The 17888-nt window shown below is 46.6% G+C and overlaps 1 protein-coding gene across 1 annotated transcript in view; it reads left to right on the forward strand.

Moving 5' to 3' along the window:
• The window catches only part of Chd7 (chromodomain helicase DNA binding protein 7), a 179361-nt gene that overhangs the window by 89639 nt on the left and 71834 nt on the right, over nt 1-17888 (forward strand). Inside the window, exon 3 of the mRNA XM_026786660.1 lies at nt 10969-11384. Coding sequence (XP_026642461.1) covers nt 10969-11384 — 416 coding nt within the window. The remainder of the gene's footprint in view (nt 1-10968; nt 11385-17888) is intronic.

Raw genomic sequence — 17888 nt, forward strand, 5'->3', positions numbered from 1 at the left:
TGTAGACCAGGCTGGTCTCGAACTCACAGAGATCCGCCTGCCTCTGCCTCCCGAGTGCTGGGATTAAAGGCATGCGCCACCACCGCCTGGCTAAGGTGGAAGGATCTTTTGCTGATAGACAAGAAATAGATTTCCTGGTAGAGAGAAAAGGGGGGAATCGTGGGGACTTTGGCATCACGGTAGGAGGCCAAACCACTTTCAGCCTTCATAAAGACTTGAGAGATTGACTGTGGATGAGATGGAGGTCAAGAGAGATACGCTACAGTCCGATTTGTACCCTTCTGGGCTCCCTGAGACTATCGCAGATGGACTCGGAGAGAGGGCAAGGCTAGAAGAGGAGAAAGGCTGAAGAGGCGCATCCGCAGGCCAGGCTGCTCTCCAGCCCTGGGAGAGGCAGTTAGGGCTTGCGCCGTCCGTGCTGAACATGGAATCAGTCAGTTATAGATGGACGAGGTACGGAAGTTAAGACTTAGGGAAGAGACAAGGAGCTTGCTAACTTTCTGGCTTGCCGGTTGAGTCACAATTTGAGGTCCCTGAGATGAGTAGAGAATCCAGAATCAGGACTGAGATGACTGTGGACATTAGATGAAGAGGCCCACAGTTCAGGGGAGAGGTCTGAGCTGGAGGAGGGACTTCACGAAGCACCCAGATAGATGTAGCATGCCGACTTAGAGGCGTGGGCGAGAGGAGGGGTCTTCAGGCCTGGGGCACTGCAGAAATGACAGGTGAGGAAGATAAGCCAGGCAGAAAGTGCGAGGAAGGAGGGGAAAGGGCCATCGGAGGGAAAGGGCCATCGCCTGTCTCCCGAAGAAGCAGCAGCCGTGAGCAGCTGTGTGGGCTGCTGCCGGTAGGTCAGGTGAGCTGAGGAGCCAGCCGCTAGGGGTGGGGTCACCTTGGTGGGAGCAGCTTCGTGGAATATTAATGTGGTTAGAGCTCTGGGGGAGAGGAAGTGAAGACAGCAAATGTCGTTGCTCTTTCAAGGACTCCTCTCTACAGGGGAACGGAGAAGCAGGCTGAGTGGGAGGAAGATGCATCAAGAGGCTCAGTAAACACCTGACATAGTTAGTGTGAGGCCCCGTGAGGGCTGGGCAGGTGGGGAGGGCTGGCCATGCAAGAGGCACATTACGAAGTTGGTGGATCAGTTTGGAGGAGATATTATCTAAATTACTCCCCTAGGCAGGCTTCTAAACCACTACTTTAAAGAATTGCTGTAAGGGTTCTCTGTGTTGGAGAGACCAGAATAGGGACCGTCTTGGCTGTGTTTAAGGTTTCTAAGGCCCTGGGCACCTGCTGGTGTTTATCAGCTATGCCCTGGCCCCTGACTCCTGCTTCTGCTGAGTGCCCCTGGCTCTTTTGTGTTTACTGGGAAGAATCTGGATGCCTGAAGTCTTCCTTGTCCTGATGTCCCAAGGCCAGTATCCAGCCTCCCAGTTCTCACTAGAATTCTTCCCGGTGAGCCTTCCCCACCTACAGGCTCTTGAGTGCATTTGATATCTTTTGCTGCAGCGCAGGCTGGACAACTTTGGGGCATCCCGTGCCTTGTGTTTCACCTCCTGTCTCTGAGGTTAATTTGTTAGGGACATAGGGCTTCAGTTCACGACCAGAATGATTTTTTTTTTTTTTGGTCTTCCTAAGCATTATTGTTCTGGACATACTGAGATAGCTATGAGGTACCATTTTATAACACCTCGTATTGGATTAAAAGATTGACCCCAGCACTCTGGAGGCAGAGGCAGGCAGATCTCTGAGTTTGAGGCCAGCTTGATCTACAAAAGCTAGTTCCAGGACAGCTTCCAAAGCTACAGAGAAACCCTGTCTCAAAAAAAACAAAACAAAACAAAACAAAAAGATACAAGTTCCTGCAGTAGGAACTGATAGCCTGTGGGTGCCTCTCGGAGTTTTCCTTTGGCACCTTTGAGTTTTCATTGTCCTTGGCACTGTGTTACGTTAGGACGTTCTCATGTAAGTATATGCTGTGCGTTGAACATACCTCCCTCCCCTTTCTCACCCAAGTTTTGCTTCTGTAATGGGAAAAGTACATTTTACAGGAAGGCTTCATTTAGATTTCCAACTCTGATGTATCTTCGTTGATCTTCAGATTAATTTTGTTTTTGCTTGTCTGGGAAACTTCATTCGTACTTCCCTCTTAAATTCTCTTTACTTCCTCACCCTATCTTACAAATGCTTATTTTAACATCTTTAACCCAACAATGCCGAACTACCTTGAAAATATCATTTAATAGTATGCGTAAATATTGCCTACACACCCTTTTTAAAGAGAATATTATCTTCTTTCTCTCCTTCCTCCCTTTAGTTTATATTGTAAATGAGAACATTAGAACACAGGTGTTGATATTTTAGGCAGAAATGAAGATAGCCTATCAGAAGCCACCTGAAGTAATATATTTTATACATAGTAGTAAAGTTAACATAGAAATCAATTACTCGGTGTTAAGTATTTTCAGATAGAGGCCAGTATCTAAGCAATCTAAAGGAAGTTGCCTAGTGGATGTTGGTCCTGAGGCCAGGCTAACTTCACAGCTGTTTAAACTCCGGCAGCTTGGCCCAGAGGGTACTGCTGTTTTATAACCTTATTTAAAATCTGTTCCTCTTTTACTCCCTCAGACTGAGTGCAGAGTTATAATGGGTCCCATTATAGGTAAAAGGTCTGTGACTCAGCCATCGAGCTGCTCAAACTCTGGGCTGTTTTAATTGCCACCATTAAAGCTTTAGTACTTTTATCTCATAAAAATAGATATCATTGATGTAAAATGTGTGCCTGTTGAAGATACATGTGTTCCTCTGCCCTCATAGTTAGCTAATCAGCCATTTGAGTTAGAACTTAGTTAGATTTTATGCAAATGGGAACATGATCACAAATTCTGTTCTGAGTTAGCCTTTAGTTAAGAAGACATTCCAGGGGTACTCAGGACAGCACCTCTCTCAAAGATCTCCTGAAAGAACCTTGCTTCTGTTACGGCTTGCATGGAGACTGCATTTGATTGATAGAACAGCTGTGGGCCCCCCAAGTTCCTCGTACCCAAGAGTACAGTGCTGATTTCAACAGTTCAAGGGGACATACACCAGTGACTCTCCTGTCCCTAGCTGACGCTTCAGCTTAAATTGAAATGTGTAGTTGGGGATGCTTACTCTGCCTGTCTGCTGGTGGGCTCTTGTTGCCAAAGATATAAATCCTGCAATGGGAGAATTTCAAAGTATGATGTAAACTCGAGAACGCCACGCCACTAAATATGAAAATGTGAAGAGCCGGTTTGTTCTGAGCCCCCCCTTTTTTTTTCCCCAACGTGCTAACATGTCACCGTCATTCATTATTCATTTTGCCGTTCGCAAAGATGACACCTCTCCAGGTCTGCAACGAGAGCATCTCAGCGGAGTTCAGCTGCCTCCCGTTCACGCTCACATTTATTTCTCTGTTGTAAAAATAGCAGCTAATCAGTGGGGCATTTCGGTAGGTGACTCTCTCCTGCTCTTGCGGTGGTGGGGTTGTATTCAGAGAAGAGAGCAGGATCTTGACTCTTAACTAAGAAGGACTCAAATCCAAACAATTCCAAAGTACAAACCCACCCACACAAAACATTTGTGAGCTACACAGCCAGCCTCTCGACTTGCCCAGCTGTGTAGATTCAATTATAATAATTTTCTCAGTTGCATAACATTGCTGTTTGTTTATTACTGCATTATTAGTCAGTGAATGAACCTCCCCCCTTTGACCCCTCAGCAGTGTTTATAAAATACTTAATTGCTTTGGTATCTTCTGTTTTGTGTGTGATTTCAGCTGGAAGGAGTCATGGGGACGTCATCCCCTCTAAGTGTTTAACAGACCCTTTCTAATGCGTAGTAAACTTTCTGTAAAAGTAAGTTTAAGTATCAGGAGCCTTTAATATTTCCCGCATACATGCATGCACGCCTGTGTGCGTGCGTTAACGTGAAAATGAAGATTTTCTTTAAAAATCTCTGTGTGACACTGTAGCTGGTGTCGGGGGGGGGGGCCACTGGCCTCTCCCCAGCCCTGTGCAGGTGGTCCTTACACCCTGCTCTTCCCGCCTCTTGGAGGAGCTAGTGGGATTCTTGACCCACACTCAGTGATGAATTGGTAGGTATCATGGTTGGGAATGTGGACCTTGTGGAGACTGCCAGCTTCCAGTCCTGCCTCCTTTCAGTGTGTCTGCCTGCATGTGTGTGACTTGGGATGAATTTGTGTCCCCTCTGGATGCATCCTATCTTCCCATCTGTACATCAGAGACTGCACGTGCATGATGATACCCAGTGACACAGTCAGCGCTGCCTCTTTGCAAAGACACAGGGAAGCTCTGCCATGCTCTCCGTGTGTCAGCTACCTCACAGGGAGCAGGGTCCTCAGGGAGAGAAGCCCAAAACCATTCAGAGTAGAACGAGAAGCTCTTAAGGTAGGCATTTATTTCAATGCACGGATTGCCGTGTGACGTGTTACCACAAACTTCATGTCTCCTAGCCACATCCTCTTCCTCCTCAGCACGTTGTTAGGTTGGGTTCTGGGCTTGGTTCGGCCCAGCCCACCCCACTGCTCCAGGCCCTCCAGCACGTAGACCCGAGGTCTCCTGGAATCCTGATCACCAAGTCTGTCCATGTTTGGCGGAGTCACTCTGGGCTGCCCGGTTCAGCTTTGCTGCGTGTCACTGGAGGCCACCCTTAGCTCCTGGAGGCTGCCTGCCAGTCATGCCTGTGGTTTCCCCTCCACCCTGGCCACCGGCTCCTTCACAGCTTGGAAGGAGTCTTCTCTCCTTTTTAAAAGCCTCCCTGATTGGAGTCAGGCTTGCCTAGGATAATTGCCTCTTTGAGGGAGCCCTGCCCCATGATTTCCCACCTTGACCAGACCTGTGATATCTCTTAACTTTCGGCTGGACACAGATCCTGCCACACCGGGAGATAAAGGGGCAGGCTTTGAATGCTGCCTCCCACAGATGTGATGCGAATGAGTTTTTATAGACCATGGTAGTCTATCATTAAGCATTTATTGTCAACTAAACATGCTACGTTCCCAGTCTCGGAGTCGTGGAAAACTTGCCAAAAGTACATAAATTAACTTTATCCCTAAATTCCTTTAATTTCTCCCTTTTCAAAGATGGTTCTATTCCCAGTTCTGCAAAAACCCCTGGGATCACTCAGTGTTAGAGAGGGACCTGCTGTCAGTGTTTGAAGTTTGAGTTTTTAAAGCCGTAGGTATAACAGAGTAAGTTGCTTTTACTATTTTGCTATTTAAATAACACATGTAAGCAGTGTAAGTTGGCTTTCTGGAGCCAGGCCCTATACTCTTCCACTTTGAGGATCAAACTTGCTGTTGAGTGCACAGGATGGCAGAGCACACAGTCACGTGTAGGGCAGAGTTTATTGAGCTGGATTAATTTCTTTTTTAAAAAAGTGTGTGTTTGACCCCCATCTTCATTGCCTGTAGTTAGAATTCCTCAGTGTCTTGTCTTTGTGTGAAATATCTTGACTGACCTGGAAGCACTGTTGAAGACACATACAAGATCAAGTGTTCAATCCCTGGCAGCCCGGGTAGTTTGGGGGGAGTGCGTGTTCGTGGTCAGACCCCAGCTCTTGTGACACAGGTTTGGGAACAGTGAGGGCTTCAGTGCTGAAGTGGCGTGAGAAGGTGCAGATTCTCTCTCATGGATGCGAACAAGGTATCTTTGCCCGGGGAGGGCAGAGTGGACAAGAAAGGGAGAGGCAGGCTTCATGAGAGCTCGCAGTAAGACACTGCAGACCTGTTTTTGCCAGCTTGCTTCTAGAAAGAACTCTTCCGTCAGCACCTGGTATTCCTGCTGTAAGCAGTTTAGAGATTCAGAAGAAGGGTCTCAATGCAAAACCGACTCAGAGTTCCCCTCACAGTCTTGTCATTCTGGTTTCCTTATGAGAGGCCAGAGGTGCCTTGATCAGTTGTGGACATGACCCTAGCATGTCACTCTTATAGGACGTCAGGCATGCGTTCTTCCCTGCTCTTTTGGTGCAAGCAACACAAGGAATTATTCACATTTACTGACACAGGCCTTTAAAAAAATATTAATTGTTATAATTTTTTCATTAAGATGCAAACATCTGGGCTTCCCCATAGGCCTTTAAGTGTGGTTGTATTGTGTCTTTCCTGCGGCCTCCCTGTGCTTGGTGGGAAGGAGACGGTCAAGACGCGGAAATTCCGGTCACCTGCACACTAATTTTGAGCAGCCATCACATGGGAGAACATCACTCAAGTTTCACATAAATGACTAAGCTAATTTTCCCAAGCATTTATGAAGCAATGGAGATACCTCAACACCATGTTCAGTTTACTATCAATTTACTTCGTACCTTAGAGGGGTGTGTGTGTGTGTGTGTGTGTGTGTGTGTGTGTGTGTGTGCGTGTGTGTGTGCGCGCGCGCGCGCGCAGATGAGCCAGCTGGTTCAACTCTGTATTCCCTAAATGTAAGCCTGTGATTTTATCTGCTGTTTTCCCTAAGACACAGCAATTGACTTACAAGGCAGAGGAAAGAATGGGCTCGGAGTCCCCACAGTGCAGCGGGTTGAATGGAACACATGCTGCCTATTCTTTAGAGTTTGGGGGCTTTTTCAAGGCAGGGCAGGGAGGCAGGAAGCAAACTTGTCTTCTCCTGGTCCTGGCGGAACTGAAATAGTCCGTGGAATGTTCCATCTCATTACTAAGTTGAACGACAGTTATAGCAGACAGGGATATCAAGCAATAGAGGCGGAGTTTGTTTACTCCGAGACTCAGGAAGAATAGCAAGCGCCTACCTCCAATTCCGTATATGGGCGAAAAGTTAGTAATATTCGGTAACACTCTAAGCTGTGGTTCAGAACCAAACTCCAGTTCTCCCCTGACCCTTGGAAGCAAAAATTTCAAATTCTTATTGAATTAAAAGCCACCCATCAGATAGGCCAGGGCTAGCTAGGGTTTTAGAACCACAGTCTTCACGGCTTGGGTTTGGATGGTGGCCACAGCAGCACTGGGCTGCACAGCCACCCTTCTAGCTGAGGGACACCGTCTTGGCGGTGCCCAGCCTGTTTCGGTGCTTCTCGGGGGAAGCTAGGCTGTTCCAAGGCTGAAGAGAGAGGGGACATGTACATGGCCCAGCGGAGCTCAAAGCATGTCTAACTAACTGACAGCAAGTGGTTGAAAGGGAAACAACAACTCAGTGCAGTGCCTTGGGACAGCTTCACAACTTGCTGTCCACCCCCGCCCCTCCCCCGCTGCTAGGATGTGTCGGTCCATGTAGTGCCCCTTCCAGCACTGTTTTGATTCCGTGCTTGTTTGCATATGTGCAGATTCAAACAAGTAAACGCATGTTCGTCTGAAAATGTGTTCACCCCCAGGCGTCCTGTATGTGGAATACTGTGAGCTTTAGAAGTTGTATGTGTTGTATGTTGGTGATAAGATTTTGTTCACTCGTGTTGCTCTATGTTGCTTACAGTTTCAGACTTAAGGAGTAAAGTGAAGGCAATGTGGGAAAGAAGATAAGATAGCCTTTGGATCCTGAGACCGTCCCAACTTTGCCCCACCACACTTTCCCCCCTTCTGTGACACTTCAGAGCACTGTGGTCGGCACTGGCTCACCTCTGCTGAGCGCATCTGGCCCCTCCCGTTTTGTACAGAGAGCTTACTCCTGTGCTTCCTAATTGTCGTGAGAGCAATTGCAGTAGAGCTCAGGACAAAAACAATATGACTAAATTTTTTTTTTATACGAAACATACACACTTTGGGCCATTTTTACTTATTTAAATATCAGTCGGCTGTTTTAGGTCCCCAGAGTCCACAACACACTACTTCTGAGGACAGATATCATGGTGTGTCAGAAGGCATATGGAAGCATGATAGAACTGTGTCACGGAGAAAGCCCTGTATGTGTGAAATACACTTGGTATCTGAAATCCCTGACATTCGCTTTTAATACGCCAGAAGTTGTAGGAATGGCCTGTATGGTAATATCAGATGTTAATGGCATTGATTACCTGTCAGGCAGTGGGGATTGATGGGAAAATGTCCGCTGCAAAATTAAATAGCATTAGAGAAGACCGTACCATGCGCCCGGTGGGGGGAGCAAGGGAAGCGGGGCCTGGGAGACTTTGTCGGGGCATTACTGGGAGCTCCAGGTTTTCATCCCCCACATGATTAAGGCAGACCATCTGTTCTTTGTTAAATGTTTACGAAAACAGCTTCCCTCTAAAAGAGCCGAGAAGAAGCAGGTCTGGTAAACACTCAGATCCCTGAGCACCTCTCCTGCCCTCCTCAGATAGCACCAAAACACCCGCGCTGCATAGCAAACAACATTAATACTTTTCTGTGTTGGGCCTTCACTTTCTCCCTCCTTGTGGTTGATTAAATTTTTTACCAAGCCACTTACATATGGCCTCCTTTATTTCTAAAAGAAGCGTCTAATGATTTGTACACTAAAGTGTGTCGATGAATTTTCAATTTTTTGTGTTGTGTGTGAAATGCTTTTTCTAATTCATAAATGTGTGCTGGGAAGGCTCTCGGGAGACACAGGTATCTCCTCCTGGGGTGAATGCCATGCAGGTTGAAGATGAGTATACATGCCCCATAGTGAGTTAGTTCATCGCTCCAAGTGGAATCATTGTTCTAACTTTCCCTTACTTTCAAGCAATAACTTTTCTTCTGTTTTTTTTTTTGAATACTAGATTCTCCCAAGGAAGTTTGATTTTTATGCTCCATGCAGAAAAGCAATGTCTTTTTCCTTGTCAATTATGTTTAAAAATGTAATAATTACCTGAACTTCAGCAGTTTGCATGTAGTAAAAGTTGAAGTTTGATCAACTAATATTTAGCTAATGCCTGGGGCTGAGGTCACTAGGGCACAAGGGTGTTTGGGTAGTTCCTTTCTGGATTTACACTCTCTCCTTCCCAGAAAGAGGCCTGTGTGTAAGGCTTCAGGAGGCAAGGCGTGGACCGTAAGAACACTAACTTTAGGAAACCAAGGTCCACATCTCGTCTCTTTCCCTTATGTGGCTTCTGGTAGCCACTTTGCCTCCTAGGACTTAAGCTTATCTGGAAGCTGGGGTAGCTACGACCACATCTTGTCTGTCTGTAAAGAGTCGTGTGTGTGCACTGGTGTGCTCTTTACACTTTGTGCTCACCCCTTTGTCTGAGTTTATTCCCTCTTTGTTTGACCAAGAAGGGACAGTTTGTATTTTAAGATTTGCCTTGTTTGGTGATGGAAATAAACGCTTTTAACCCCAGCACTCAGAAGGCAGAGGCAGGTGGATCTCTGAGTTCCAGGCCACTTTGGTCTACAAACGGGTTTCAGGACAGCCAGGGCTACACAGAGAAAATTGGGTGTCAAAAAACAACTCTGTGTGTGTGTGTGTGTGTGTGTCTTAATACCAATTTGTTGCTGCTGTTGATGTTCTTTTCTTTTTGGAGTGGTGGGGATCGAACCCAGGGCCTTGTGTGTTAGGCCAATGCTATACCTCTAAGATGCCCAACCTTCCCAGATTCTGAAAACGAACTTAAGTCCTTCACTTAGCAGGTGAAGAAGCTGAACTTTGGTTGAGTGCAGTGACTTCTCCAGAGAGCAGTTGGTGATAGAGCCTGGGCTGGAATTTTAATGTTTCAGCTTGGGGTTCTGGGGCATTTCTTCCCTGCTGGTGTGACTCAAGAATTGAATGTGATGGTCTTTGGAGCAGCCAAGGTTGGCTGTGGATCAGTGGGCTGCTGTGTTCAGTTTGTAAAATGTTGTTTTGGGAACAGCCACAGAGGGAGACGGGGTAAAACTTGGTGCTGCCTCCCTAGAAGTATTCCTGTATGTAAAGATTTTTGAAGCTAGATGGACTCAGAAGACACGGGATGGAGGAAAACTGCATCCAGGTCTCCCCTGTGTAGAGCTCTGGGGAGTCACATCCTCTTCTGGAACTCTCAAGTTTCTCTCTGAAAGATGGAGATAAATGACTAAGATCTTCCTGTAGGTTTAGGTAAACGGACATACAAGCTCAGTATATGGCTGGGGATATGCTGAATTAGGATGTGATATTAAGATGTTATTTCTATTTCTTGTACTTAAATGTGGGGTTTCTTCCTTTGCCCACAATAATGCTTAGCTTATCCCATGTTATTGTCCAGTCTGTGTAAGGTAGACCACCCCTCCCGGCTCTGTGTCTCCTCAGACATGTTAGTATGTCATTGCCCACACCTGTGAAATCAAAAGGTTCACTGTCTTAGTCCAAAGATCCGACCTGGGGAATTTGGTGATGGTCAGGTCATTAAACCCATGCTGGGCGTATTGTAGGATCACTCATATCAGAGGAGCGTAGGAAAAAGGCAGAAGATGACTGGAAGTTGCAGGTGGGATGTTTTCAGGTGTTTTGTTGAAATGTAAAGGTTCCTCAGATGCCACAGCGTGCCGTGTGGATGCTGTGCCTGCTCTGCCCCGTTTGTGGGTCACGGCAGTGAGGCCACTCTGTGTGGCAGTCATTTACTCTGGTCTCAGTTGACTTCTCAGCATCTTGTCTATTTGTCAGTATTTTCTGATGTGCTCTCTGGGTACCTCCCGAATACATGTCAGGGTTCCCCTGCACTGTACCCTACGCTAACTCTTTCTTCAGCAGTCTGCGTATGTATGTATGCACATATATGCACACATTTTACTTCTTGTCCTGGTTCTTGTGATCGAAGAGGTACAGAATGTCTAGCTCTCTAACAGGTTTTTCCCTTCCTGCACTATTTTTTTCCCCCCGTAGTAATAAACTGGTATTTAAAATGTAACATTTTCCTACTTAAAAGCGTCCCTTTTAAACAAGTGTTTCCAGGCTGAAAGAGAATGGCAAATCCCACAACCCTTAGTTTGTAGGCGTCTGCTTCCCTGAGTACAGAATCAAACTCCCGAAACATCAGTCACTGACTTTCAGTTCCTTTCTCTACCTGGAGGAATGAGAAACTAATGTCAATCCCGTTTGTGTTCCTTAGCATTCTCCGTCGGAGCCCTTTCTAGAGAAGCCGGACATGACTCAGGTCAGCGGACAGAACGCTCAGCTGGTGAAGGGCGACGATTACCTGCCGTCAATAGAACAGCAGCCACAGCAGAAAAAGAAGAAAAAGAAAAACAACCACATCGTTGCAGGGGATCCCAGTAAAAGTTTTGGTAAAGATGACTTCCCCGGTGGGGTTGATAACCAAGAACTAAGTAGGAACTCGCTGGATGGGTCCCAAGAAGAAAAAAAGAAAAAGAAAAGGCCGAAAGTCAAAAAAGATCCGAAGGAATTGAAGGAACCGAAGGAGAAGAAAGAGCCCAAGACCCCAAAAGCCCCGAAGATCCCCAAAGAGCCAAAGGAAAAGAAAGCAAAAACTGTCACACCAAAACCCAAATCCAGCAAAAAGTCAAGGTAGGCTGTGGGTAGGGTCCGAGGCCACAGGGCGGACAGCCCCAGGCTGCAGTGGTCTGCATAGCGGCGAGGGATGGCTGCTGATTCTCATACCGTTCTTGGACACCTGTCACTCACGTAGTAAAAAGTGAAGGTTTTTGTGTATTCCAATCTTTAGGACTCCACTGTTATGAACTGTTGATTTAGCGTCTGTACTGGCTAAAAGATTTTATTTAGCAGCCAACTTCTTCTTCTTTCACAAACCAGCACTGTACTTGGCTCTCTGGGTAACTGATAGGAAATAGGAAGGCTTGCAGGGGAGGCAAAGCCCCTGCGAGCTCTGAGCATCTCTGGGTAACTGATAGGAAGGCTCTAAGCATGTCAGCACCATTTCCAGCCTCTGAGAGAGAATTAATTGTGTCTGCTTGGCAGGGTAAGTCTTCACGGCAGGTTGAAGTCCTTGTGGGGCGTGTGGGGAGAAACCCAGTACCACTCATCATCAGATGTGGCTTCAAGGGCAAACAGTGGGGACTTTAAGGGACCAGGAAGGAGCCTCCTTACCCTGTACTCCCCACCAACTCTCTGACCCCCCCTAGAAGGCATATTTATTTGGTAAGAAAATCTGAGAGACGACATTGAAGACTAATTTTTTTCATTTGTTCCGAACATTTCTAACAACTGTTCTGAACCAGTTCCAAACATCTGAATCTATTTTTCAGAATATGGCTCATGTTAGGAAATATAGTTTCCAGATGGAAGTATTGCCAGACTTGGTTAATCTGAGCCTGTTTGCACACTCGGATAGAAAACATGCTCCACCCTCTGGCCTGTGTGCACATGTAAACATTTGTCTGCACACATACTCAAATGTGTCATTGCCTTACACTTTCTGTGATGACTAGCTGTAGCCTTTTGCTGGTGGACTCTATTGTATGTACGTGTGTGTGCAGGCATCCCAGCACACAGAGAGATGGTAGCAAGACTATCTTGATAGCTCAAACCCATGATTATGCTATGTGTGGATGGTGTGTATCATAATCATCTATTTTTTTTTTTTGCCACGAATGTCTTTTATGGTGTCCAGGTAACCGAGTATATGCAATAATTCAGACTTATTGATAACTCTGTATTTACGGTCTGGCTTGGATCCCTCAAGCATCTAGTTTCTTTGCTGAGACCGCTTTCTCCTGGTGAATATTTTTTTTTTTTGGTTTTTTCTAGACAGGGTTTCTCTGTGGCTTTGGAGCCTGTCCTGGAACTAGCTCTGTAGACCAGGCTGGTCTTGAACTCATAGAGATCTGCCTGCCTCTGCCTCCCGAGTGCTGGGATTAAAGGCGTGCGCCACCACCGCCCGGCTATGAATATTTTTTCTAAGCCCACAACTCATTACGGAACCTTTACATTCATTAGAGAGGCATTTTCTGACCTGCTTGTCTGTAGGTGAGTGTCGGGACGGTGATGAGTGAGACGCAGCTGAGGACTTCCGTCTCACCGTCTGGTTTGTTTTCGGAGCATGTGACTGCCTGAGTGTAAATGGTGTGCTTTGGTGTGAGGAGGTGCATGCCTGTGTCTGCCAGAAGTCAAACCCTACTGTGAGGACGATGGTCCTTTCCTCTTCAGCTGTAGCTGTGTGTGCCAAAGAGGCTGTCTGGACCTCAGAAATGCGTCACCAGCATCTGGTGTCAACTTTCATCGCAGTTCCTTTCCTTTCCCTTTCTTTTCACCTAATTGTGAAACGGCATAGAATCATTCTGGGATTCTGACAGAGATTTGCAGCCACCTTCCTCAGCCCGAGTCTGATCAGGCAGGCCCCGTGTCTACAGTGTGCTTGAGCACACCCAGCCTGCTGTGGAGCACTCTGGCGGTAGGTTTGGAGATGCTGTATGTCACAGTGACCCAGGCAGCACCTTCCTGACAACCGTGGGTATCCAGTTTGGTCAACGCTGGGCGTGCAGCCTTTCCTCGGTGGAGCTACAGAGATCCGTTCTTGGCCCAGAGAACTTTCGGGGAGGGCTGTCTCCAGGGTGGGCCAGCCGCTGTCATCCTGAGCGTGAGTTAGGGTCTCTGTGAGTGTTTAGCACAGCTTACTGCATGGGGCCTGCACATGCTCTTTCTGTAGGCTCGGGAAGAAAGGATAGCTCTTTCCCTCACCCTGCTGGTCCCCACTAGCCATCCCCGCGAGAGCTAGGAGTTGTAAAGCGTCAACGGTTTGAGTCTCCTTGACTGGAGCACATTGATGTGTGGAAAGATGTCGAAGTGACAGGAACCTGATGGAGTGTGTGTGCAGAGACTTATTAGCAGGCTATGTTTGGGGGTGATGTTGCAGGAGGGGAGGCGGTGGAGAGTTGCTAGCACCTCCGTTGGCTTGGCTAAGCTATCACCATGTGTGTGACCACTGTCTGATTTACAATGAAGTGTGGCAAGGACCGTCCCCAGAAGCTTTCCGGTTGTTGATGGTCTTTCAGGATTGGCTGTCCAAACATAGGATAATTGCATTGAGATGTTAAATAAATTAACAAACCAAACCATTATTTTGTCAAGCCACATTGTTGCTATTGGTCAGATGAATTGAGTATGTCAATTGTGGTCTCCTTGTTCAGTTACGTCTACTAGGAAATAGCATCCTTGAATCAAGGATAACGAGAATGCATACGGCTACATGTAAATTCTGAATAGCATAGCAGAATAATTATGTAAATTGAATATGCAGTGATGAAGGTAATAGGGGGTTTGGGTTGTGTTAGTGCTGGGGCTGAATTGCCGGAGCAGTTTGCGTCTACGCAGTGGACTACAACAGTGGCAATTTTGTTTTGCAAAATGCTATGTGATACCGGTTATTTCCATCCTTGAATAAGTTAACTTGATGAATTTGTTTATACAGAAAATGATTTTCCTACAGAGGGCTGCAGCGGAGGAAATAAACAAGTGAAATGAAAAATTTAGACTAGTAGCTCCCCACTTCTTTCCTGCAGCCCGCGAGCCGCCTCGTGCCGCAGCTCTGCCAGCAGACGTGCTGGCCTTTGAGGGGGCGGAGAGGAAGTGGCTGCTGCTGGTCTGTGGCATCCTCATGCCCTTGCTAATGAAGGATGCACGGGTGGTGGCTGCTGCCCAGAGCTGGCCCATCTGGGTCTGTTTGCAGCCGTCTTGCCCCCTGGAGCTCACTCGGTTCTGGGGAAAGTGAGGAGCTTGAGTTTGTAGACGTCAACCACCTTGACAGCCATGTCTTTCCTGTGCTGGAGAAACCAGAGCAATCTGCCTGAAGCAGTTGCAAAGAATAGTGGTGCAACAGGAAGACCGGTTGTCCAGCACGTTAGAATAAAGACACTTTGCATCCTAACAATGAGCAACAAAATGGGCTCCTCTGGGCCACCCTCCTCTTGTCTAGTAGAACCATGTTCTCTTTTTTTCTTTTTCTTTTTTTTTTTTTTTTCTACTCACAATATATTTTTCTAAACCTGTGTTACTCCTCCCTAGTGCCCTTATAGCTTTCAGATACTGGCTGTTAATATGGAAAACATCGCCAGGCCTTCTGTGGCTGCCGAGGGTGCATTTTACATGTGTAAGGCTTCTGGAGGATTTGCGCCCTCCTTTCAGGGTGGCTTCTGTTGTGCATGCATGGGCTCTGTGAAGTGAGAGAGAATTCGGAGGAAGTGCCCCCTTTCAGTGATTCTTGAAGGATTTAGTGGTCCATTTAGCTCCATAAAGATTCTTTGAATGTGCAGAACGAGGGGAACTTGGCCAAGGATTGTGACTTGACTCCTGAAGCCTGAATTAAACGACGCCGGCTCACGGCTGCTGATGCGGTTTCTAGGAACACATTTTGTTCCTTGCTCCATTCCCCACCCCCGATGTTAAATTTAGCAGAAACGAAAATGTTATTTTTCAATTGAGTGAAGATAGCATTTTATTTTAAACCAGAAAATAAGCATACTGCTTTTATTTAAAAATAAAAACACACAAAGCACCCAAAGCACGTGAGGTCTGCTTTTTGCAAGACCCCTTGATTATTATTAACAATAGTAGTTGCTACTTACTTAGCTGTGTCCTTCTGAGGAACTCGTTTTTTTTTTTTCAATTATAATCTCACCAAGCTAGGGCGTTTTTATCCAAGAAATACTTACTCAGTTAGCAAGCCTGGTGTCTTGGTAAACTAAAACATATTTGCCATTCGCTCTGTGTTTGTAAAGCTTCTAAGTCTTCTTGTGTTCTCGTTCCTTCTTTCCTTTCAAAACACTCACCTGCTCTGATTTCATTTGGTTCAAAACATTGGAAAATCAGAAAGACATAGTTTTGGCTCAAGCCAGTGGAAGAGCATACACACACCACATGCTACACACACATACGTGTTTCAAGTGTGTGACTATAAAACGGAGCTCTGAACCCTTCGAGTGCCAGTGAGGACGAGAGAAGAAGGGATGGTACCCACGAGGACCGTGCTGGCTCCGCCTCTGAACTGTCTCCCAGGCCTCTTCTTTGTCACCTGCCTGCACCACCCTCCACGCTCAACGCTTGTTTTCTCTCTCACAGAGCGACTGGCAGTGGTTTAGATCCCCAGACCTTTCTTCCCCTCGGGCTAACCACTCGAGTACCACTCTGCTTCTCTGCTTCAGAATAGGAGAATCAACAGGCCACTGGGAAAGCCAGTTCCGCCCCCATTGTGCCGTATGCCAGATGCAGGCAGGACTGGACCCTGGTGGAGCATCGTGCCTCTGCAGTGAGCTGCAGTGCAATGGAAAGGATGGTGAGGCCCTCCCTCTGGCCTCTCCCCTGTGCCACCAGATAACAGGGGAGGCAAAGAGGCCATGAGCGGCAGTGGTGTGAGAGGGAGGCTTTTCCAGAGACACGTTTTTACACTCTTCCTTAAGCAGAGTGTTGAGAAGGAGCGTATTTTGCCACAGTAGACGTGGCTTTGATCTTGTTCCTGGGAGAAAAGGACAAAAAGGATCATGGATGATTTTTTTTTTTAAAATTAAAAAGTCTTTATTATGTGGGAATGCTTTGAAAAAAATATGAAAATCCGCACAAGGCAATGCTCGTCTCCTGTTGTGTGAAGATGTTTGACAGGTTGGCCTGGGCCTACCCAAAGCCCTCCTAAAGTCACTGGATGTCAAAGCCACAGCATAGAGAACCTGGAAGCTTCCATCACTGCTCTCGTCCTCATCTGCATGTGGCTTCACTCTGACATAGAGATTTGAAGTAAGGGAAAAAAGTTTTGATTCTTTAAAAGTTGGAAGCATTACACCCTTAGACATCCACTAGAGTATGATTTTATTTTGCTTTATTGTGGTCTTGAATTATAGAGGAACAGTATAGTTCACAGTGGTCTACTGTCCCTGTTTGGCTAGATGGTGGTATTTTTCTCCTTGATGTTGGTCTACCTAATTTCTATCCCGCCGACTGCACCTGATTGAAATGTGGGTGGTTAGCATGTCTCCCTTGTGTTAGCCACACTGGTGGGTCAGAGAAAATAAGTGTGAACCCAGAAAGTGTGATTCTGAGTGCCAAAGTGTCCTCTGGAGCGCTGCCCGTGAATAGAAGTGACGTCTTGGAACATGGCACTGGCTGTCAAATGTGCCCATCTACCAGTGTGGCATTAGCGGTGTTCTCCGAGAGACTCCTGGGAGTCTCTGGTTTGAGCCAGCACCGGAATGTCTAATTGGGCTTCTCCTTTATGCAGTGTTGCAGAGCCAAATGGTGCCACATAGCCAGAGTGGCTCATGTCTGTGTTGGGCTTCCGTGAAAACACCACATCTCAGCTGACTGCACTTCCTTTCCGTGCTCCACATCCTAACTGAGTCCACAGAGCAATGTAGATTTTTTTCAGTGTTAATTCTTAACTACAAGACAAAATCTTTGCTTTAGAATGTGCTACTGTTAAAAATGTAATTTTTTCATTCAAGTTTTCTGTTCTTCTACCTAAACAAACAAACTGATATAGGTAAGATGTCCTTTAGAAAATGGCCGATACTGTAACAACCCTAAAGGCAGGGTCGTGATGTTGTCTTAAAATGACCCAGGCCAACACCAAGCAGAGCTGATGTTTACAGAAACATTTGCTGAGACCCAGCATGCCGTGGGAGGCCAGGTAGGTTTGCATCTGCAATGCCTGGAAGTTTGTTTGTAGAATGTAAAAGTGACACGTGTTTGAAACACGAAATCAAATTTGACGTTGAGATCTTTTCTAGCTTTCTTTGCTAGTCCTTTCTTTACAATCTAGTATGTTATGTGCCAAGGAAGTACCTTTTCTGCAGTAGCTAGACCTTTGAGGGCAACAGTGTGCAAGGCTGCTTTCTGGGTGTTTTACTTAGTGTCTTTCATAGAACTCAGTGCTGGTGGTGTCTGTACACGTCCTGTGTTGTTTGTAGTAAACCCACGGTCTTCGTGCTTCCCTCTCACAATCCTTTACTTCCTCAAAAGGAGTAAGGTGAAGAAACCGTGGGGATGTGTGAGCGAGGGTCTCAAGGTGCCCGTGTGGAGTCAGGGGAGTGTGTGTGAGCGAGGGTCTCAAGGTGCCCGTGTGAAGTG

Source organism: Microtus ochrogaster, linkage group LG5 (genome assembly GCF_000317375.1).
Source record: "Microtus ochrogaster isolate Prairie Vole_2 linkage group LG5, MicOch1.0, whole genome shotgun sequence".
Classification (NCBI taxonomy): domain Eukaryota; kingdom Metazoa; phylum Chordata; class Mammalia; order Rodentia; family Cricetidae; genus Microtus; species Microtus ochrogaster.